The 23490-nt window shown below is 44.5% G+C and overlaps 1 protein-coding gene and 1 long non-coding RNA gene across 14 annotated transcripts in view; one reads left to right on the top strand and one right to left on the bottom strand.

The window, feature by feature from the left end:
• The window catches only part of CCNY (cyclin Y), an 876528-nt gene that overhangs the window by 223140 nt on the left and 629898 nt on the right, over window positions 1-23490 (bottom strand). Inside the window, exon 2 of one of the 9 annotated variants that reach the window (XM_050804783.1) lies at window positions 634-854. The exons of 6 other annotated variants lie outside the window; for them this stretch is intronic. In XM_050804783.1, the coding sequence (XP_050660740.1) occupies window positions 634-787 (154 nt within the window). In that variant the 5' untranslated portion in view covers window positions 788-854. Of the gene's footprint in view, window positions 1-633; window positions 1303-23490 lie in introns of those variants that run through there. 2 more of the 9 variants (XM_050804784.1, XM_050804787.1) reach the window with 2 other exon arrangements.
• The window catches only part of LOC126962990 (uncharacterized), a 117736-nt gene continuing 95693 nt past the window's right edge, over window positions 1448-23490 (top strand). For 4 of the 5 annotated variants that reach the window (XR_007728882.1, XR_007728879.1, XR_007728881.1 and 1 more), the window contains exons 1-2: window positions 1448-1933; window positions 2813-2874. This is a non-coding gene — a long non-coding RNA (uncharacterized LOC126962990). Of the gene's footprint in view, window positions 2003-2812; window positions 2875-23490 lie in introns of all 5 variants that reach the window. The other variant, XR_007728880.1, reaches the window with a different exon arrangement.

Here is a 23490-nt window from a genome sequence, read left to right as displayed (position 1 = left end):
TTTTTTTTTGAGACGGAGTCTTTAAAGAGCATTCTCGGGAGAAGCTATTTGACTCTAATCCTGGAACCGCCACTCAAAAATATCTTTTTTTAAAAAACGGGAGAATGGGAAGGGGGGTCAGCCAAGTGAAGTCCATTTGTAAGCTTCCGAGGAACTGACTCAAGGCAACATGTTTCTCCAACTCCAGGTTGGAGACACCGGGATTCCAAAATGGGAATCCACTCACTTGGCTTTTACAGGACAAACACGTGCACAACTTGGCTTCGGGCTGCATTCAGGTAATGCCTGGAACCCCGAGCTCCCGGGCCGCCCCCGCCCAGCGCTGGCCGCTCCATTGAGGACGAGGACCCGCTCCTGTCACCTCGCGACCCACGCGCACACACCCGCCCCCGGCCCGCCGTGCTGGTTGCCGCGGGCCTGCAAAGTTTCCGCGGCCGCTCACTTGGGGGTAACTAGCCAGGGGTACGCCCGGAGGCTGCGGGGCCCCGGGCGCCTCGGCTGCGCGGGCGAAGCCCCCGTTATGCAAGGGTCGCCGAGACCGGCTGAGCAAGCAAGTGCAGCCGGGCCGCCCCGACGCTGGGTGTGGGGCTGAAGCCGCGGGGAAGGGCAGGGGGCTCGGCGGGCCGCACTCACCGTCTATGTTCTCCCGGTCGCTGATGTGCTGCAGGTTGCAGCCTGTGTCCTCGCGGCTCAGGTCCGTGTCCGGCCGGTAGGACTCCAGCCGGGAATGGGCATTCCTCCGGAGCTTGGGGCTGGACGACACGCAGCACGAGGTAGTGTTCCCCATCTTCGGCGGCCCCCCGACTCCTGCTGCGGTCCTGTTCTCCCCGACCCGGGTCGGGCAGACGCGGGGCGCGGGCGGCGGGGGCGTGTGGGGAGGCCTGCCCGCTCGCCGCCAAGGGAGGGGGCGGAAGCCGCGGCCGGCCGCCGGGTCAGCAGCGGCGGCGGCGGCGGGGCCTCGCCATGGGCGGCGGCGGCGGCGACGAGCGGGCGACGGCCCCGGCTCCCCTTCGGCCGGCCTATCCGCGGCGGAGGAGCGCTCGGGTCCGCGCGACTGCGGCCGCCGCGCCTACCTCACCCCGCCGCGGCCATGGCGGGCGGCGCCGCGCAGGCCGCCTCCCCCCGCGCTTCCCGGTCGGTGTCCGCTTCCCCGGCGGCGGCGGCCGCCTCCTCAAGAGGTTCCGGTTCAAGCCAGGGGCACGCGTGTCAGCGCCGGACTACGGGACTAGCCGGCGAGCTAGCGGGCAGCGGGCGTGGGCGCGGCCCTTGGGCCCCGCGCGGCGCGGTGCGGCCAGGGAGGATGCTGACGGCCCTCCCCCGCCAGCGGCGCCCGCCCTCGCCGCAGCCCCCGCCCCGCCCCGCCCCGCCCCGTCACCGCCCCTTCCCTCTGCCCTGGAAGCAGATCGGCGGCCGCGGGGAGGGCCGGGGCGGCGCGGCTCGGCGCGGCCCTGCGCGGCCCTGCGCGGCCCTGCGCGGCCTTGCGAGGATGTGGGGTCGCTCCCGGGGGCCGCGCCTCTCTCCGGCGCTGGGGTCGCGGGAGACGTCGTCGGGAGCTCAGTTTCTGGAGGCCCTTCCCCACCCGGCCTCTGCCTCCTCCACTCCCCCGGGCTGGGCGGAACGGGGCCTAGCGCGGTGTGCGAGGTGTGTCCCCGGGACCCGCAGCGGGCGCGAGTGCAGCCGGGGCCGGGTTGGGGACGCAGGCCCAGGGAGCTGAGGCTGCGCCTGCCTCTCCGAGACCGGTCTGGTTCTTTTTGTCTTCTTCTTTTTCTAATTTATTTTTTTAGAGATACGGTTTCGCTCTGTCGCCCAGGCTGGAGGGCAGTGGCGCAATCTCGGCTCACTGCAGCCTCGAACTCCTGGGCTCAAGCGATTCTCCCGCCTCAGCCTCCAAAGTAGCCGGGACTACAGGCGCGCGCCACCACCCCTGGCTAAGGTAGGGTGTGTGTGTGTGTGTGTCCAAAGCAGTGAGGACTACAGGCCACCGCCACTACATCAGGCTAAGGTAGGGTGTGTGTGTGTGTGTTAACTTTTTGTAGAGATGGGATCTCGCTTCGTAACAGGGGCTCCCGACCCTAAGCCAGGCTAAGGTGGTGGATGTGAGTGTGTGTCTGTGTTAACTTTTTTTTTCTTTTTTTTTTTTTTTTTTTTTGAGACGGAGTCTTGCTCTGCCGCCCAGGCTGGGGTGCAGTGGCCGGATCTCAGCTCACTGCAAGCTCCGCCTCCCGGGTTTACGCCATTCTCCTGCCTCAGCCTCCCGAGTAGCTGGGACTACAGGCGCCCGCCACCTCACCCGGCTACTTTTTTGTGTTTTTTTAGTAGAGAGGGGTTTCACCGTGTTAGCCAGGGTGGTCTCGATCTCCTGACCTCGTGATCCGCCCGTCTCGGCCTCCCAAAGTGCTGGGATTACAGGCTTGAGCCACCGCGCCCGGCCTGTGTTAACTTTTTGTAGAGATGGGATCTCGCTTCGTAACCCGCGGTGGTATCGAACTCCTGGCTTCAAGCAATCCTCCCGTCTCGGCCTCCCGTGGGATTATGGGCATGAGCCACGGCACCCGGGTTTTGTTTTTGTTTTAGCATTTAAAAGAAGCTGGGCCTTGATTTGGGAGTTCTCTCTTCTATTGTATTTTGAGCTTTGCCGAGAACTTGATGGTGACCTTGTTTTAAGCTGTGAAATAAATCTTGAGGTCCCAGAGCTATTTTAATGTTGAATTCGCTGTGGAGTTTTTTTTTTTTAGTTCCTTGGAGGTTAACGTGAGGTAGAGAACTAAATTAACAAAATTCATCCACTGCCCTTGCTTTGCTTTGCTTTTAGAATGCCTTCGGGTTTTGTCGTGATGGGGACAAGTTCACTTAGGCCAGTTGACTAAGATCAAGGTATGTGGACGTTCCTGGCTGTGAGAGAAGTACAGTAAATGTTGGTTCGCATTCCCTCCCGACGCCCATCCCTGACTTTTCTTGCCTTTATTGGGAAGAATATAAGGTGGAGAAACAAACTTCCCACCCTTTTTCCAAATATTTACTGAGGACAGCCCTGAGGAGAGTCTGGTCGGGGGGTGGGGGGGCTGGGAATCTTTTGAACTAGTTCTTGAAAAAAAGACTAGTATGATAGTACAGCTATCTTAATTTTTTATATGAGGAAACTGAGGCCGAGAAATGAAATCATGCCTTGATTTATTCAGACCTCAGTACCTGTTAGTGACAAATCCAGGTACTAAAAGGGAAGAGAAGGAATAAGGGACTTGGTATTTGTCTAGCATCAGCAATGTGTGGACATCTTGTGAAAGGCTTTATAAACATTTCATTTAATTCTCTACATCTAGCCATGTTTTAACCTGTGCTTTCTCTCCCTTTCCAAGTACTGTTTATAAATTTATTAGTCCATATTTTAAAAGCTCCATGCTCTCATCTGTATTAATGCTATTTGTTAGGATAAGTGGCAGATGTCCATGGAAAATAAGTGGCTGCAAAGTGGTAATGCTGACCAGATGAGAAAAGAAGTGTGAAAGGGGAATTCTAAAGAATTACAGCCCTGGAGAGGGTGGGTAGACAGCAACAGTCCAAAATAGTGCTCTTCATTGAGGCTGTGTAGACCTTCCTGCTTCCTGGGAAAGCTGATTGGGGCATATTTACACTTGCATGTGTGTATTCAGATTGTCTGGGCTATGCAGTTTGGGTCAGATTGCTGAACCCTTGGGAGAGGAGTTCCCTTGTTGTCTGTTCTGATTGCTGCTTTGTAATTTGGGCCATATATGAAAGTCAGCATTCAGTCATTGAACCATAGGTGTGTGGCATATCTACTTAGGCGCATTACGCAATTTTTATTTCATTATAAAATGTATAACATTTACATTCAATTATGGTTTGAGGGCTTAAGAGGAGAAAGAGACAGTGGCACTAAGGTGACTTGCTTCCTGTCCAGGCAGGTCACTGGGCAGTGTTAACCGGGAAGAGCATCTGAAGACCAGAGATCAATGTAGCCACATACCCTTAACAAAGGGTGGTACAGCCTGTGGTCTGCCGGGATTTTTCTGCCCCCGCACCATGCCTATCTCCCCTTTGACATTTCCACCGTATTCCCCTTAGGTATGTACCTGTTTGGACTTTAGAGTGTAACTTTTGGTCAAGAATCCTGGAGAGAAAAGATAGGTACTAAAGCCTCGCTAGTGATTTGCCTGGTTGCCGACCCCCGCAACTCACCCACCCTACATGCACGCTTCAGACTCTTCCAGGCAGATGCTCCCTGCCTGACACACAGTGACACTTTGGGAAAAATTGCAGAACAGTAACCAACTCTAAGCAGAGAAATGTGATGTCAAAATGATAGTAATGAGAGATGTCATTTGTTGAAACCCTGCTAGCTGCCATGCACTATACTATTTCTTACATCTAAATCTGATAAGTTGTACCCCATTTTATAAATAGACACTTTAACTCTGATAAGTAAACCTATGCAAGATCAAAATACTGAGAAATGTCCTAACTGGGGATTTGAACCTGGTTCTAAATTCCGAAGTCCAAGCTACATCCACGCCAACCTCCTACCTCCCATCTCCGGGACTTTGTAAGTAGAAAAACAAGTGTTGCTTCTCTCCTCTTTTTTCTGTCCTAAAGGAAGCTGGGAGCTGACCACTTAGGACTAGTACTAACCTTTAAGGGAGAGAAAGGGATGAGGGTAGCCTTGTTATTTCTGTGGGGTTCAGCCCTCAGACCAGAGTAAGAAGACAGGCAACAAGGTTGAGGAATAGCCATATGCAGAAATAACGTGTATCTAGCCACAGCATCTCCAGCACTGTGTCACTCGGGAATCAAAATACAGGGACAGTTCCTCAGTAGAGTGTGGGTCTAGCCCAGAATGTGGACAAGGGGAGTGGGGAAGGGGAGAGGTACACACTGAGCACTGTAACAAGGCCTGTCCTCAAGCTTGAGGAGGATTAGGAGGATGGCTTGAGTCTGGGAGTTGGAGGCTGCAGTGAGCTATGATTGCACCACTGCACTCCAGCCTAGGTGACATAGTGAGACCCTGTCTCTTAAAAAAAAAAAAAAAAGAAATTGGCCTGGATCTACTCATACCCACCCTGCTGTTTGAGCAGAAAGAATCTTTTGGGAATTACTTTGTTTCATCTTTCTCCATGATCACTGTTGAATAATTTGATCACTGTAACCAGGTAAATATAAAACTTAGGTGGGCCGGGCATGGTGGCTCACACCTGTAATCCGAGCAATTTGGGAGGCCAAGGCGGGTGGATCACAAGGTCAGGAGATCAAGACCATGCTGGCTAACACGGTGAAACCCTGTCTCTTTTAAAAATACAAAAAATTAGCCCGGCGTGGTGGCGGGCACCTGTAGTCCCAGCTGCTTGGGAGGCTGAGGCAGGAGAATGGCCTGAACCCACGAGACGGAGGTTGCAGTGAGCCGAGATCGCGCCACCGCACTCCAGCCTGGGCGACAGAGCGAGACTCTGTCTCAAAAAAAAAAAAAAAACTCAGATGAACTATAGCTAAGTCAGTGCTCTCGATGCTGTTTTAGCAATAGTAGCTTTGTTTTTCACAGAAAAAAACAAAATTTTCTGTGGAACCACACTATTTAAAACGTAAGCGATATTAGTATCAACTTGTATAATTTATAGATCTACTTATAAAAACAATCAAGAATAGGCTACCTTAATTGAATCAGGAGGAGATAATTGCAATCTTACATCAGCCATACTCATATCCATGAAATATGAGTCAGTCATTTGCACAACTGCCTGAGTCACCTCCTGGAACACAGAAAACACTGAGCTGAGTTAGCCCAGGACCTGAACCTTTCGTGAAAAGGAAAATGTGTAGCGTCTCCTCGGGGTATGGCTGCCCTTTCACCTGCTAGTCAGTTTCTCATGACAGTTACTCAAGCATTTCTAAGGCAGTTGTGGAATAACCAAGACCTTCTGTGTGTTGTGCTACTGATGCTCCTCCTGTCACCGACCTCCTCTCCAAATGAGGCCTGCCTTTTGTCCTGGGTGGTAGGCAGTCCACAGTGTAACCAGCTACAGGGGAAGTATTTACTTTGATAGCCACTTGACCTTGATCAAGGCAGGTGACTCATTTATGGATAACATTTTTGAGAGTATACTGAGCCAGGAACCATGAGGATACAAAAGTGGATTATAGTTTCCATTCTGGAGAAATTCACAGTCCAGTAAGTTAAACAATCACAAGAACAAGTTTCCAGCAATGAGAGTGATTGCAGCCACTGAGTGGTGAAATCTAAGGAATGCCACGCCTGCCACCTATAAATATCTACATTTATTGCCTGGGCATATACCTCAAATTGCACCATGAGAAATTTATTTCCATGAAATTAGGAACTACCCAGAAATTCTCTATGCAAATAAAAATTCCCGCAAGAAAATAAGGATGGCTAATAGTTTTAAGTAGTAGTGCCAAGTCTTTTGGACCAGAGTAACTGCCAGGGATGTTGTGTTGAGGAGGATTCTGAGGTCATGTTCCAGCTTAGCAGAGAAGGGAGCCGCCATGAGGGAAGGAGTGAGGGAGAGGGTAGCACTTGTGCCACATATTTTTCTTAAGTAAAACCTTTGTTAATAGAATGCATGATGAAACAGGAACAGCCAAGGTCTCTGGCATCTGGGAGAAAGCCCACTTGGAAACTGATTTATCTGCCTCACCACTGCAAGTTCACTATCTGTCCCCACACTAAATGGCCTTAGGAAGCCCAGACTGTCTCTTGCCAAACTCTACCTTCTTTATCCTTCCATACTCTTCAAGAAGAGAAATGGTATATATATGTGGGATCCTTGAGAACTAGGATGTACCTGTGATCAGGCAAAATGTAGCATCTAGCAGGGTCAGGTATAGGTTGAAGTGAGAGAGGTGGCTACTGTGCTCCCCAGTGGCTGTTCTCCCATCTCCCATAGTTTCAAGGCCTGTTTCGTGAAGAACAGCAATATGCCCAGCTCAAAGATGACAGCTGGCCACAGGACTAAGTCTGGCCACTAAGATGTAAGTGGATGCTTCCAGAAAAGCTCTCCAAAGAGGCTACCTCTAGCCAGGCACGGTGGCTCACGCCTGTAGTCCTAGCACTTTGGGAGGCCAAGGCGGTGGATCACCAGAGGTCAGGAGTTTGAGACCAGCCTGGCCAACATGGCAAAACCCTGTCTCTACTAAACATACAAAAATTAACCAGACATGGTGCCGCACGCCTGTGATCCCAGCTACTCAGGAGGCTGAGGAGGGAGAATTGCTTGAACCCAGGAGGTGGAGGTTTGCAGTGAGCTGAGATGGTGCCACTGCACTCCAGCCTGCATGACAAGAGCAAGACTCCATCTCAAAAAAAAAAGCTACCTCTTCTCTGCTTCTTGGCGTATGGTCATGATAGCTGGAGTTCTAGCATCCAGTGGTAGTTTTCCTTGATTGGCCCCCAGACGATAGGTACTATGACCAAGATCTGTGGGGCCATCATGTGTACTTGGCTCCCCATAGGAGAATCCAGGATGGAATGGAATGATACAGTAGGCAGGCTCCGGAGCCAAGATACGGTATAAGTGGTAAAAATAAATGATTCACCCAAGAGGCAGATTAGGCCCATGAAAATTAGAAGGATTGTCTGATGTATTACTTTAATACAGCACTTCTTCAGTATTCCCAGAACTGTAGCTAACGGTTCCTGTGAACAGGAAGCTCCTTGAATATACCCTGGCAAGAAATCTTTCTATCCAAGGTGACTGACTTTGGGAGGGGATTTATTGAGTGTCTCCCCCGAGCCAAGCACTTTCAGATACCTTAATCTTAGTTAACTGGCTTCACTTCAGACCCTGTTCCTAACAGGACAAAACCCGACAGCATTTTAAAAGCCAAAAAGGGATAGTTGATGAGTTGTACTTGTCTCTGTCTCACTTTAGTAACCTCCAAGGAACTCAAAAGGCACTGCAGCTATAATTCAACATTAAAATAGCCCTGGGCCCCCCAGGAGCAGCTCAATAGACCCTACTGAAGTGGGTGGTCCTGTCACTCCCCTGCTTAAAATCCGTCAATAGCTTCTCATTGTTTTTAGACTAAAAACCCAGCCCACCTGACAGTCAAGTTGGCCTGCTCCCCAGGCTTTCTCCCCAGCCGCTCAAACCTGCTCACAACTCCCTCGGTGTCTGCCACTGTGGCGTCTCACTTTGCTCCTGTGACCTCGTCCCTCTGAGCGCTATTCCTCCCCACCTCTGCATCTGACTTAACCTTCAAGGCCTGGCACAAACAATGCTTTTCCTTTGTCCTTCATACTGAAGACTGGAGATGATAAACTCACATAGATTCTCTCTGAATAATTATTTCCCATGCCAGTTAGCATTTTTTTAAAACTATAATGACTGCAAAATATATTAGGTGTACTCTAACTTTTTTAACCTCTGCCCAGTGAATGGACATTTCATTTGTTTCTTTTTCAGGATAATAAAAACAGTTCCGGGATGAAAAAAAAAATTTTTTTTGTATTTTTAGTAGAGACGGGGTTTCACCATGTTAGCCAGGATGGTCTCTCTCTCCTGACCTCGTGATCCGCCCATCTCGGCCTCCCAAAGTGCTGGGATTACAGGCGTGAGCCACTGCACCCGGCCAGGGATGAACATTTTTATATGCTAATCTTTGTCTGTATCTTCTCATTTCTATAAAAGGAATCATTAGAATTGGAATATCTAGGTCATTTTGACCAAAAAGGAACATTTTTAAATCCCTTAATATTGCCATATGACATCTTAGAAAGTTTACCTCATTTTACACAAATAATTGTTTCCTTATTGATGGTCCAAACCTAGAGAATTTTTGGTCATTCTTTGATCTGTAATTGGACAAATTTCCGTTGCTCCTAGCAGCATTTTATACATACTTATCAAGATGTATTATGATTTATACACACTTATCAAGATGTATTATGTTTTGCTTGCATTTCTCCAAGTAAGCTCTGAAGTGCAAAACAGAACTTGTTTTACTCTTTGTAGCACGATACTGAGAACAGTAACACCTAACAGGCATCAAGGCCCTTTCTAGGTAAATCTGCAGAAAGAGTAATTGTCTCAATCTCAGTTTCCCTGTGATAGATCAAAATAAAGCTTTCCATACCTAACCTAGGGAAGCTGCATACAGTTGAAGAGCTATATTCATCTTAACCTGGCCCTGACAGCTCCTCAACATGTTTTTCTTTTCCAAGTTCCACATTGCTTCACCATGTCCTTTTAACAGTCCCATTTTTTATTTTATCCATCACACGAACTTGTAGTTGGTTCTGCCTGCAGCGTTTCTCCATGATATAACCTCATCATATACACTCAGGAGCCTGAGAAATGAGTATCACAAACCACAGAGTCTTCTTGTTGCTTAGTTACCGTCCTGCATTTCCTGGGGACTTTACCTTGGCAAAGTATATGATGCTACATTTTAATGAATGTTGATCAGTCACTGTATGATAAATGCCAGGAAAAACAGAGATAGAAAGAAGTGTGAATCCCGCTCTTCTGCCTATATCCCAGCTCCATTTTCACGTCTTTTTGTATCAGCCCCCAGAATCTGGGGTCTTCTGTTTGAAAATGAGATGGATTCCATAACATCTGTATAGCTCTGCTTGCTATGGTACTGGGCTGGAAAGAGGCAGGTCAAAGCAGGTGCACCCCTCACCAGTGTGCCCTGAGGATGCAAAGGCCCTGTTTGCCTGGTGATAACACCTTCAGTGCCCATTAGGGGGCCCAAAATTGCCAGTTGACTATCCCTTTGGGACTGATGCCTTAAAATCTCATTTTGTCTTTGAGAAGTGGTATTTGGAATGTTCACACATCAAAATGAAAATTATCGTTTTCTGCTAGCACAGTGTATCTTAGCTAGTGTATCTTAGCCAGCTGGCTCACCTCTCAAGGCACTAAAGGAACAGAAAAACACAGGGCAATCTCTGTAAGCCTCATTCCTTCACTCGGTAACCTGTGAGAAGCTAGAGAGAAAGGACCAGTGAGAGCACAGGATCAGCTCTTGCCGGGGATCCAGCCAGGAGCCACCATGGAGGGCCTGGAGCACTCAGAGGAAAACATGGGGACATCAAGTATGCAGGAGATCAGGCGAAAAACAGTGAAGTCAGCTCCAGAAAGACTCATACCTCTCACCCCCACTGCCTCAACCTCCTCTCAAGGTGTAGAGTTCACAACTTTTCCTTGGGAAGCTTCTGTGTCTACAGTGCTCAACAGAAGAGACGAACAGGGTTTAGGTTACTATCTTCCATACCCTAAACGTGAACATTGTAATATTGGAAATACAGTAGCAAAAGGAAAGCACTTCTCAGGAAGGAAAAATATATCTACTCCTGCTAACAGTTTTCTCCATTCACAAAATATTACTCATTTTTTTAAACTTTGGAAAGAATATTAATATTCATAGATGTCAGATTAGTTGGGCAAAATATGCTAAAAATTGCCATTTAATTTATAATAGTGAAAAACTGAATGCAACCTAAATGCCCATGAATGATAGCTAGTTACATACAGTGGACTACAATGGAATTCTATGAAGTCATAAAAATACGGATGTACATCTGTATTTATTGTTACAGAAAGAAAGCTACAAAATATTGTCGAGAGAGAAAGCAGACTGCAAAACTGAATATATATGCAAAGAGATGTCTTTAGGGATATTTACTGTTAAACAGTGATTAACTTAGTTGTCTTTTTTCCTCTGTTCTTTCTTTTCTTTTTTCTTTTTTGCTTTAAATCTGTACCTTTTTAAAAAGCAGTAATACACTTTCTCCCTCCAAAAAAGAATAGCCTAGCGAAATCTTTTACTTCAAATTCTTTTCCCATTATTAATCTTTGCATCAACCATTGTGGTTTGCTAAAACCAGGAAGGATTGTAGAGTAGAATCCATGCCCACGATAGAACAAAATCCAAGCAGGAAGACACTTCATATGTGGTTATAAGACCAGGAGGACCAGGAGACAAAGGGAAGCCATGGTGTGTGTGTGTGTGTGTGTGTGTTTTGTTTTGAGAGAGTGTCGTTCTGTCACCCAGGCTGGAGTACAGTGGTACCATCATAGCTCACTGCAGCCTCCAACCCCTGGGCTCCAGCAATCCTCCCACCTAAGCCTCTCTAGTATCAGGGACTACAGGTGTGCATCACCACATCCAGCTAATTTTTAGTTTAGTTTTTTTTTTTTTTGGTTTTTTTTTTTTTGAGACAGGGTCTTGCTATGTTGCCCAGGCTAGTCTCAAACTCGTAGGCTCAAGTAAACCTCCCAAAGCACTGGGATTACAGGTGCAAGCCACCATACCCAGCCTAGAAGCAATGGTTCTGATCCAGGAAAAGTGCAGCCTGGAAACTCAGCATTATGTACAGAATCCTAGCTCTTAGACTAAAAGGCATCAACTGGTACAATTTCTTGCCTTTGGGCACCAAACGTGTTAGCTTCCATTTTATTTAACTTACTGTAAAATTATATTAGCTATGCTGCCACTTAAGCCAAGATGCTTTCTGTCTAGTCACTTAGGTTCCATCCTTTTGAGGGCCCTGCCGTTTCATTGCCTCTCCTTTCCCATTCCCCTCCCCAAGGCTGTACTTTGAGTAACTGTATGTGCATTTTCCTGTGCCTTTTCATTATTAAAACACTGTAAAAGGTAATGTCTCCAAAATGCAAACCATAGTCTTCTCCATTGAAAAATATTTTCCAGGCTAGGTCCTCCACCTGGATAACAGAGTGAGACTCTGTCTCACAAAAACAAAAAAACTCATTAAACTGTATAACTAAAATGGGCGCATTTTATTTTATGTAAACCATATCTCAGTAAAGTGTATTTATTTATTTATTTATTTAGAAACAAGGTCTTGCCCCGTTGCCCAGGTTAAAGTGCGGTGGCATAATCATGGTTCACTGTAGCGTTGAACTCCTGGGCTCAAGTGATCCTCCTACCACAGCCTCCTCCCAAGTAGTTGGGACCATGGGCATGTGCCACCATGCCCAGCTAATTTTTTTTTAAGAGATGAGGGTCTCGCTATGTTGCCCAGGCTGGTCTCGAACTTCTGACCACAAGAGATCCTCCTGTCTTGGCTTCCCAAAGTTCTGGGATTACAGGTGTGAACCACCATGCCTGACCAAAGTTGATTTGAAAAAATGAAAGGGGAACCGAGCACAGTGGCTCATGCTTATAATCAATCCTAGCACTTTGGGAGGCTGAGGTGGGTGGATCACCTGAGGTAGGGAGTTCGAGACCAGGCTGACCAACATGGATAAACTCTTGTCTCTACTAAAAATACAAAATTAGCTGGGCGTGGTGGCACATGCCTGTAATCCCAGCTACTCGGGAAGCCTCAGCTTGAACCCAGTAGGTGGAGGCTGCAGTGAGCCAAGATCATGCCATTGCACTCCAGCCTAAGAAACGAGAGCAAAACTCTGTCTCAAAAAAAAAAAAAAAAGAATGAGTTCTGGGCTTGGTGGCTCACACCTGTAATCCCAGTACTTTGGGAGGCCAAGGTGGGTGGATCACCTGAGGTCAGGAGTTCAAGACCAGCCTGGCCAACATGGCCACAAACCCCTCTCTACTAAAAATACAAAAAAGTAGCCGAGTATGGTGACACATGCCTGTAATCCCAGCTATTCAGGCAGCTGACACACAAGAATCGCTTGAACCTAGGAGGCAGAGGTTGCAGTGAGCCAAGATCATGCCACTGCATTCCAGTCTGGGTGACAGAGTGAGACTCCATGTCAAAAAATGAAACAAAACAAAAATGAAAGGGAAATAAGAGTCATTACGAATATAATTAGGTTTAAATTTTTAGTTAAAATCAAATTTTGATTGAACTGGGATTGCCAAAAATGTCCTTAACTTCATATCTCCAAATAAAACTCTTGCAGTTAATTTATGTTGTTTATACACCTAGGTAATTCTCTATATTTTTATAGTATGTTGACACTTAAAATTTCAATCTCTTCTAATAGTTCCATGAGTGGGACTGAGGGGGTGATGGGTGTTCTCATTATAGCCTTCAGAAAGCTGCCTATATATAAGTGTGCACAAATAACTATTATTCAGAGAATTAGAATCATCACAAAATATCCTTTATGAAGGATAAATATAGGCTAATGTATCCTTTGTGACTGTTAAATATAGCCTAATGTTTCTTTTATTCTTCAGACCTTATGACTGTTAAATATAGCCTAATGTTTCTTTTATTCTTCAGACCCAGTTCAACTGTATAGAAAAAAAATGTATGCACAAAAGCAGCACTCTATAATTAAAAAAATATTCCTTATTGGTCTTTTGGATTTTGGTTCTGCATAAGTATGAGTTTCTCATCAGGCCTCTCTAGACTACTAAAGCCTAAAGCAATGCTTCCCCTATCTCAGCTCTTAGAGGAATTACTGGGTGTCTTGTTTATTTGGCAATTCCGTGCTTACAAACTCTCTTTTCAATGGGATCTTCAGCTCCTTGAGACCACAGTAGATACCTAAGTATTTGTCAGTGTAATTTTTTGTATTGATTTACTGAATTCAAAGAGTTTATACAAATATTTTGTTTACAGGGTTTCATTACAATCCAAATAAGCTTGTATGCTTAGTAATTCCAGAAATGTTGTAGGTATTCAGATTAGCGTTGCTCATTCATGCTATTTAATTTACAGAGCTCAGCTGCAGTAATTTTCTCCAGTGGATGATGTAAGGGAGTCATTGGCAGAGAAGCAAGAGACTTGGCTTCAGAGTGGGCAGTAACAGGGCTGAATCTGGTTTTACAAAGCAGGTACTGTAAAGCTCTCATTGCCTCTCTGAGGACAAGGCTTTGAGCCATGAGTCCCAGGGTCCTCTAAGTGGAGGCTTCTTAAAGGAATTGAGCCTCGTTTCCTGGATTTGAGGTTTATTCTTTTTCACATTCCCTTTGTACACCAAATATATTTAGTATTTATTATATTTTAAGTTTAGACCTTTGGAATTTTTTTTTTTTAGACAGAGTCTCACTCTCGCCCAGGCTGGAGTGCAGTGGCGTGACCTCAGCTCACTGCAACCTCCGCCTCCCAGGTTCAAGCAATTCTCCTACCTCAGCCTCCTGAGTAGCTGCGACTACAGGCATGTGCCCACCACGCCCTGCTAATTTTTGTATTTTTAGTAGAGACAGGGTTTCATCATGTTTGCCAGGCTGGTCTCAAACTCCTTACCTCAGGTGATCTGCCTGCCTTGGCCCCTGAACATGTCGGGATTACAGGCGTGAGCCACCGCGCCAGGCCGCGGTTCGATGAGTTTTGAGAAAGTAATATACGCATGTAACCACCATCACCACAATGAAGATCTAGAACATTTCCATCATCCCCAAATTCCCTGGTACTCATCCCTGGTCCCAGGCAAGCCCTCATCTGTTTTCTGTCACTGCGGATCAGATTTGTCTCTTCTAGAGTCTCATAAAAATGTGATCTTATGAAATGTGTAGACTCTTGTGCGTAAGGTTTCTTTTCCTCAGCATAATGTTTTTAGACTTGTCTATGTTGCATGAATGAGTGGTTCATTTCTGTTTATCACTGAGTATTTTTCCAATGTATGTATATACCACAATTTGTTTATATACCACAAATGTTGATGGACATTTAGGCTTTGTCCAGTTTCGTCTATTATAAATAAAGCCATTATGAACATCTATGTACAATTTTTGTGTGTACGTTTTCTCTTGGGTAAATATCTAGGAGTAAGACTACTAGGTTGTATGCTAAGTGTATGTTTAATTTTAAAAGAAATGGCAGCCGGGTGCAGTGGCTCACATATGTAATCCCAGCACTTTGGGAGGCCGAAGTGGACAGATCACCTGAGGTCAGGAGTTCAAGACCAGCCTAGCCAACATGGCGAAACCCCATGTCTACTAAAACTACAAAAAAATTAGCCGGGCATGGTGGCACACGCCTGTAATCCCAGCTACTTGGGAGGTTGAGACAGGAGAATTGCTTGAACCCGGGAGGTGGAGGTTGCAGTGAGCTGAGCTCACACCACTGCTCTCCAGCCTGAGCGACAGTGCGAGACTCCATCTCAAAAAAAAAAAAAATGGCCAAACTGTTTTCCAAAGTCCTGGTACCATCTTACATCCCACCAGTAAAGTTATGAGAGTTGTAGTTGCCGTACGTTCTCACTGATAATAACTTGCTATCATCAGTCTTTTTAATTTTCACCATTCTAATGGATATGTAGTGGTATCTAACTGTGGTTTTACTTTGCATTTCCGTGATGACTAATGATGTTGACATATTTTTGTTTGCATGTTGGATATTCATGTATCTTTGTAAAGTGCCTATTCAGTGTGTTTTCCAATTTAGTTGGGTTGGTTGTCTCCTTATTCTGTTGTAATAATTATTCATATTCTAGATACAATACCTTTGGCAGATATGTAGATATGTGTTGTGTGACTATTTTCTCCCAGTCTGTGATTTGTCTTCATTTTGTTAGCATTGTCTTTTGAAGAGCAGAAGTCTTTAACTTTGTAAAAGTCTAATTTTTAGCTATCTTCTTTTATAGCTCTTATCTTTTTTTGTTTGTTTTTGTGTGTGTGTGTGTGTCTTCAATTATCTAAGAACTCTTTGACTCCCTCCAGATCATGTAAATGTTCTCCTATGTTTTATTTTAGACATTTTAAGTTTTACCTTTTTTTGGGGGGGGAGGGACAGAATCTCTCTCTGTCACACAGGATGGAGTGTAGCGGCACGATCTCAGCTCACCGCAGCCTCCGCCTCTCAGGTTCAAGCAATTCTGCCTCAGCCTCCCAAGTAGCTGGGACTACAGGAGGTAGTCCCACTGCCACACCCACTAATTTTTGTATTTTTAGTAGAGATGGGGTTTCACCATGTTGGCCAGTGTGGTCTTGATCTCCTGACCTGGTGATCCACCCGCCTTGTTCTCCCATAGTGCTGGGATTACAGGTGTGAGCCACCGCACCCATCCAAGTTTTACCTTTTAAGCTTAGGTACACGGTCCAATTTGAGGTGAATTTTGTGTATGAGTAAGTTAATAATCAATGTTCATTTTTTCCCATATGGTTATCCAGCTTTTCCTGCACCATTTGTTGAAAAGACTTTCTCCTATTGACTTACTATGGCCACTTTGTCAAAAATTACTTGCCCATAGACATGTGGGTTCATTTATTTTGTTCCATTAATCCAAATGTTGATCCCATAATAATAATGTAGCTTTAGACTGAAGTGTAGTGGCATGATCACAGGTCATTTCATCCTCAACCACCCAGACTCAAGCAATCCTCCTCCTGTCTCAGCCTTCCAAGTAACTGAGACCACAGGTGTGCACCACCACACCTGGCTGCTGTTTGTTTTTGTAGAGATGGGGTTTCACCACATTGCCCAGGCTGATCTTGAATTCCTGGGCTCAAGCAGTCTTCTCACCTCAGCCTCCAAAAGTGCTGGGATTATAGGTGTGAGCCACCGTGCCCCACCCCTGCTGGGATTTCAGTTAAGATTATGTTGTATCTATGGAACAATTTGGGAAAAATGGTCATTATCATATTTAGTCTTGTAGTTCATAGACATAGTATATCTCCATTTATTTGCATCTTTAATTTTCAACATAGCATTCAGCAATGTTTTTATAATTTTAATTGTATAGGTGCCTTGCATGTATTACGTTAAATTTGTCCCTAACTAGTCCATGTTTTTGATACTATAGTAAATGGGGTGTGTGTGTGTGTGTGTGTGTATATATATATCTATATTTTTTAGACAGAGCCTCACTCTGTCACCCAGGCTGGAGTGCAGTTGTGTAATCATAGCTCACTACAGCCTTGACCTCCTGAGCTCAAGCAGTCCTCCTGCCTCAGCCTCCCAAGTAGCTGGGATGACAGTGTGCACTACCACGCCCAGATAATTTTTTTTTTTTTTTATTGAGACAAGGTCTTGCTGTGTTGCCCAGGCTGGTCTCAACCTCCTGGACTCAAGTGATCTTCCCTTCTCAGCCTCTCAAAGTGCTGGAATTACAGGTGTGAGCCACCATGCCCAGCCAGAGGCATTGTTTTTGATACTATAGTAAATATTTTATTTAAATTTCCAGGTGGTCATTGCTAGTATGCAGAAAATATTGTTTTGTATTAACCTATGCTAAAGTCACATTATTTTGATTTGCTTTTCATAAAGATTCCTTAAATGTTTCTACGTAAACAATCATGTCATCTGCAGATAGACAGTTTTATTTCTTCTTTTCAGTCTGTATGGTTTTCTTTGCCTTTTTCTTGCCTATTGTACTGGCTAGGACTTCCAGAGTAATGTTTAATAGAAATCCTGAGACTGGACATCCTTGCCTTATTCTCAATCTGAGGAGAAAGTATTCGGTTGTTCATCATTAACAGATGATGTTAGCTGAAGGTTTTTCAGAGATTGTGTACTCTACCAGGATGAAGAAGGTCCCCTCTATTTCCAGTTTGCTAAGAGTTTTAAAATTGTGAATGGGTGGTGAATTTTGTTAAATATTTTTCTGCATCTAATAAGAGAATTGTATATGATTTTTCTCCTTTATTCTGTAATATGGTAGTTATGTTGATTTTTTTAGTGTTAAACCAAGCTTGCATTCTTGGGATAAACCCCACTTAGTCATGATGCATTATCCTTGCTGTATATTGCTGAATTCAGTTTGCCTAAAATTTAATTAAGGATTTTTGCATCTGTATTCAGTGAGGTATACTGGTCTCTAGTGTTCTTTCCTTTCAATGTCATTGTCTAGGCTCAAAAAAATGACTAGAGAAGTGATCTTTCTTTATTTTTAGAATGAGTTTGTGTGTGTTTGTTAACAAATTGTTTTTTTCCTTAAATATTTGATAGAATTTACTCCTAAAGCCACCTCAGTCTGAAATTTCTTTGCGAGAAGTTTTAATTCATAATTAAATTTCCTTCGTATATGTAGGGCTAGTTTCTTTTTTTTTTCTTTTTTTTTTTTTTTTTTTTTTTTTTTGAGACAGAGTGTCACAGTGTCGCCTGGGCTGGAGTGCAATGGCGCGATCTTGGCTCACTGCAACCTTTACCTCCCGGGTTCAAGCGATTATCCTGCCTCAACCTCCTGAGTAGCTGGGATTACAGGCATCCGCCACCATGCCCGGCTAATTTTTTGTATTTTTAGTAGAGACGGGGTTTCACTATGTTGGCCATGCTGGTCTAAAACTCCTGAGATGAGGATAATTTTTTGTATTTTTAGTAGAGACGGGGTTTCATTATGTTGGCCAGGCTGGTCTCAAACTCCTAACCTCATGATTCGCCCACCTCAGCCTCCCAAAGCACTGGGATTACAGCGTGAGCCACTGCGCCTGGCCTTCTTTCTATAGTTTCTTGAATCACTGTGGTTAATCGGCAGTCAACCAATTTGTCCATTTTATCTATGCCTTTGAATTTATTTACATAATTATAATATTCTTTTTTTGTTTTAATGTCTGCAAGATCTGTGGTGATATCATCTCTTTCATTCCTAATGTTGGTAATTTTTTCTTTTCCTCCTTGCTCTTATTGTTTGTTTGCTTTGAGACAGGTTCTCATTCTGTCACCCAGACCGGGCTGGAACACAGTAGCGATCATAACTCAGTCAGCCTCAAACTCCTGGTCTCAGGCAGTCCTCCTGCCTCAGCCTCTCAAATTGTTGGAATTACAGGTGTGAGCCAGCCACTGTGTTCAGCCTCTTTTAATTCCTATATGTATTAGCCAGTTGAGGTGGCTTACTTGAACCCAAGAGTTCTGGGCAACACAGCAAGACCTCATCTCTACAAATAATTTTAAAAATTAGCTGGGGCATGGTGGCACACACCTGTGGTCTCAGCTACTCGACAGGCTGAGACAGGAGGATCTCTTGAGCTCGGTCAGTCAAGGCTTCAGTAAGCCGTGATCACGCCACTGCACTCCGGCCCAGGTGACACTGTAAGACTCTGTCTCAAAAAATAAATAAATAGATAGATATAGAAAATCTGAGTAGCCCTATATATACTAAGGAAATTTAATTATCAATTAAACTGTCACCTGGGTAACAGAGTGAGACCATGTCTCAAGGGAAGCGGGGGGAGGGGAGAGTCATGTATTTATTATTTCCTTTCTTTTACTTTGTTTTACTTTGGTTTAATTTATTCTTCTTTTACTATCTTTTTTGTTTTTACTGAGTCATCATTATTGTTCTACCACTCGAATCACTGCATTGCTGCTGCTAAATGGCCAACAGACCAACAGATCCTTGCATAGAAACAAAAAAAGCCCTTGCTTTTCAATATTACCAAAGGGAAATGTATAGTCAGAACTGCAAGAAAATTGCTGTGTGATCCGGCTTCTGTCACATTTTAGTTTACAATACAGGAGGATAAAGTAGCTATTCAACTACCTCAAAAATAAGAGAATCATTTACCTTTCTGTGTATAACCTAATTAAAACCATGTCAGATCCAGCAAACCTGATTTTCATCTCTCTCCAGTAGATATAGGAGTATATATTAATATTTCTACTTCATGACTAGATAGGGGACTAACTTAAAATTGGCTACTCAGTTATCACTTGTAAGGCCCACAGTTGCACCTTGGGTAGGTGGGTAGTTGCACATGCACACAGTTGGTGGTCACAACTCTGCTTTCTTGCCCTTCTCCTTAACATGGAGCTATTTAATCTTATTTATTTATTTATTTAGAAATAGAGTCTGGCTGTGTCACCTTGGCTGGAGTGCAGTGGCACAATCATGGGTAGAGACAAGGTCTTGCTGTGTTGCCCAGGCTGGCCTCAAACTCCTGGTCTCAAGTGATCTTCCCACCTCAGCCTCCCGAGTAGCTGGGACTATAGACATACACAACCACGCTCTGCCAATTTTGAAATTTTTTGTAGAAATGAGGTCTCCCTATGTTGCCCAGGCTGATCTTGAACTCCTGGCCTCAAGCAGTCCTCCCACCTCAGCCTCCCAAGTGCTAGGATTACAGGCAAGAGCCACCGTGCCAGGCTGGAACTATGTAAGGCAGCACTTAGCCCTGTATGTACATGTTACTAACAGTGGTTGTGTAGATCACTCCTCCAAAGGGAAAGTCTCTCTAGATGGGTCTTTGACCCAGTTAAGCAGTAGCTTCCTCCAAATGGTGCCCACCTGTCCATTGACTGGGACATTTGAAGACAAAGTGAGTCTTCACTCACCATCACCATTCCCCACATCTCCTTTCCCTGGGAGCGCACACACTTAGGAGGGCAGTGCTGCTTCATCCACAAGCAGTGACAGCCAGCCAGGATTTGTGAAATGTCTCTCAAAGAAATGTGCTCTCTTCCATGCTGAGAGATGCCACATGGTCACAGTACAGTCTTCATGCAGTTGTAGCTTAGACTTCCAGATTCAAAGGTCAGAAACCAGCTTGGAATTTTCCTGGTCCTAACTCAAACCTGGCATAAGTCAAAGTTTAAATCCAGCAGGCTCCACAGGAAATCAGATTGAACACATGTGCTGCTTGGTCAAGCAAGGACCCTGGAGTAGAGAAATAGGTCATCTTGGTCATGAAAGCCACAACATCACCTGCAAGAGGACAGGCACTTGGTTCTGTTCACTGCTGTGCCCTCAACTCCTAGAGTAGGACCTGGTGCAGAGTGTGATCAGAAAATATTTATTGAGTCCCAGGTACAGTGGCTCATGCCTGTAATCCTAACACATTGGAAGACTAAGGTGGAGGATCACTTGAGCCCAAGAGTTTGAGACCAGCCTGGGTGACACAGGGAGACCCTATCTCTATAAAAAATAAACTTAAAAAAAAAAAAATTAGGCTGGGCGCGATGGCTCACACCTGTAATCCCAGCACTTTGGAAAATTGAAGCGGATGGATAGTCTGAGGTCAGGAGTTCAAGACCAGCCTGGCCAACTTGGTGAAACCCCATCTCTACTAAAAATACAAAAATTAGCCGGGCATGGTGGTGGGCGCCTATATTCCCAGCTACTCAGGAGGCTGAGGCAGGAGAATCGCTTGAACCTGAGAGGTGGAGGTTGCAGTGAGGTGAGATTGTACCACTGCACTCCAGTCTGGGCAACAGAGCGAGACTTGGTCTACACACTTTGTAATCTAAAACATTCTCTACCAATACTGCAATCAGTGAATTCTTGCTTTATTGATACATTCTAGTATTCAGTGGTGATTTTAATACACTGTTTTGGTACTTTCTGCTTTCAGTTTTCATTGCTGTGGCCATTGCCTTAAACAGAAATAAAAAACTAAAACAATTTTACAACCATCCAAAAGAGGCTTGGAAACTTTTTTTTGGCTAGATGTCCATAGCACAATTTAATTCAGTAAACATAAACAGTTAAAATTATTCCAGTACAAAACCATGTTTTAAAAAAGAGATTACACCCAATTTTGGCAACAACACCCAGGAAATAAGCATTCTTTTACATGTGGTTCAAACTTTCTGAATGGCAGTTGTGCAACACTTGTTGTGAAAAGCTTTAGAATATTATAAACATGTTAATCCCATATTTTCATTTCTATGAATTCATCCAAAAGAGATAACAATGGATGTGGGTAGAGACAGAGCTGTATGGAATGCACACCGCAGTGATGAACATGTGGTCCAGCTCTGCCATCAAGGAGGTGAGAACATGGGGGAAGATTTTTATCGAAGTTTCTTTTCTGGAGCATGTGCTCAGGTTAAACACCTGCTCTGTATCTCTAGCTTCTGACCCCTACCCCTGGCCAGCTCTGTTACTCCAGTACACTGCTAGGCAGGCAGAGTATGGCCAGAGTATTCACAACAGTGCATCACTAAATCAAGTGGGATTCACACAATGGAATATACTAATGCATCATTAAAAATCACATTGTAAAAGAAGATTTAATAACAGAAAAAATGCACTGTATATGACATATTTTTAAAATATTACGTCAGTCACAATAAAAGACAAATATTGTCTGATTCCACTTATATGGGATAGAGTAGTCAAAATTATAGAGGCAGAAGGTAGAAATAGGTCTGGGTGGAAACTGGAATGAGATGTTCTTAGCGTTTCAGTTTTACAAGATGAAAAGAGTGATGGAGACAGATGGCGGTGGTGGTTGCACAACATTATGATGTATTTAGTACTATTGAACTGCACACTTAAAAATGGGTAAGATGGCACAGTGAGATACCATCTCACACCAGTCAAAATGGCTGTTACTAAAAAGTCAAAAAAAACAGATGCTGGGTAGCTTGTAGAGAAAAGGGAACGCTTATACACTGCTAGTGGCAGTGTAAGTTAGTCCAGCCACTATGGCAGTTCCTCAAAGAACTTAGAACTATCATTTGACCCAGCAATCCCATTACTGGGTATATACCCAAAGGAATATAAATCGTACTGCCTTAAAGACACATGCATGTGATTGTTCATTGAAGCACTCTTTTTAATAACAAAGACGTGGAATCAATCTAAACGCCCGTCAACGGTAGACTGGATAAAGAAAATGTGGTTCATATACATCATGGAATACTGTGCAGCCATAAAAAAGAACGAGATTATGTCCTCTGCAGAACATGAATGGAGCTGGAGGCCATCATACTTAGTGAACTAACACAGGAGCAGAAAACCAAATACCACATGTTCTCACTTATAAGTGGGAGCTAAATGATGAGAACACATGGGCACAGAGGGGAACAACACACACTGAGGCCCCCCTTGAGGGAGGAGGGTAAGAGGAAGGAGAAGATCAGAAAAGATAACTACCAGGTACTATGGTAGCTTAGTACCTGGGTGATGAAATAATCTGTACACCCAACCACCCTGACACAAGTTTACCTATGTAACAAACCTGCACATGTATCCCTGAAACTAAAATAAAAGTTTTTTAAAAAGTTATTTAATATTAATGGGACAATACTCATTGCAAGAATCAGACTTCAATTGCTAGCATAAGTAAATGAAGGCAAGAGATACTGAAAATGCAATCTTACAGACGTTCAAGGAGAGGACGCAGGACATTTCTGTGTCATAAATGTACTATGGAAAATAAAAATGAGAAAAATGGAAATACAAAAAAAGGTTATGATGATAAATTTCATATTATTTTACCACAATAAAAAATTTTTTAATAAATTATAAATGGTGTGATATGATTTGGCTGTGTTCCACCCCAATCTCATCTTGAATTGTAGCTCCCACAGTTCCCATGTGTTGTGGGAGGGACCTGGTGGGAGATAATTGAATCACGGGGGTGGTTTCCCCCATACTGTTCTCTTGGTAGTGAATAAGTCTCATGAGATCTGATGGTTTGATAAGGGGTTTCCCCTTTTGCTTGGCTCTCATTCTTTCTTGACTGCCACCCTGTAAGATGTGCCTTTTGCCTTCCACCATGATTGTGAGGCCTCCCAGCCACATGGAACTGTGAGTCCATTAAACCTTTTTGTTTATAAATTACCCAGTCTCGAGTATGTCTTTACCAGCAGCGAGAGAACAGACTACTATGAGTGTGATCTAATTACCATAAAGGGAGAATGAGGACTATTGACACCAAAATATGAGATTAGGATTACAGCTCATTTTTTTT

This window comes from Macaca thibetana, chromosome 9, assembly GCF_024542745.1.
Source record: "Macaca thibetana thibetana isolate TM-01 chromosome 9, ASM2454274v1, whole genome shotgun sequence".
In the NCBI taxonomy this organism is placed as follows: Eukaryota; Metazoa; Chordata; class Mammalia; order Primates; family Cercopithecidae; genus Macaca; species Macaca thibetana.
Note: the sequence above shows the minus strand (reverse complement) of the source record. Positions and strands in the feature narration are given on the sequence as shown.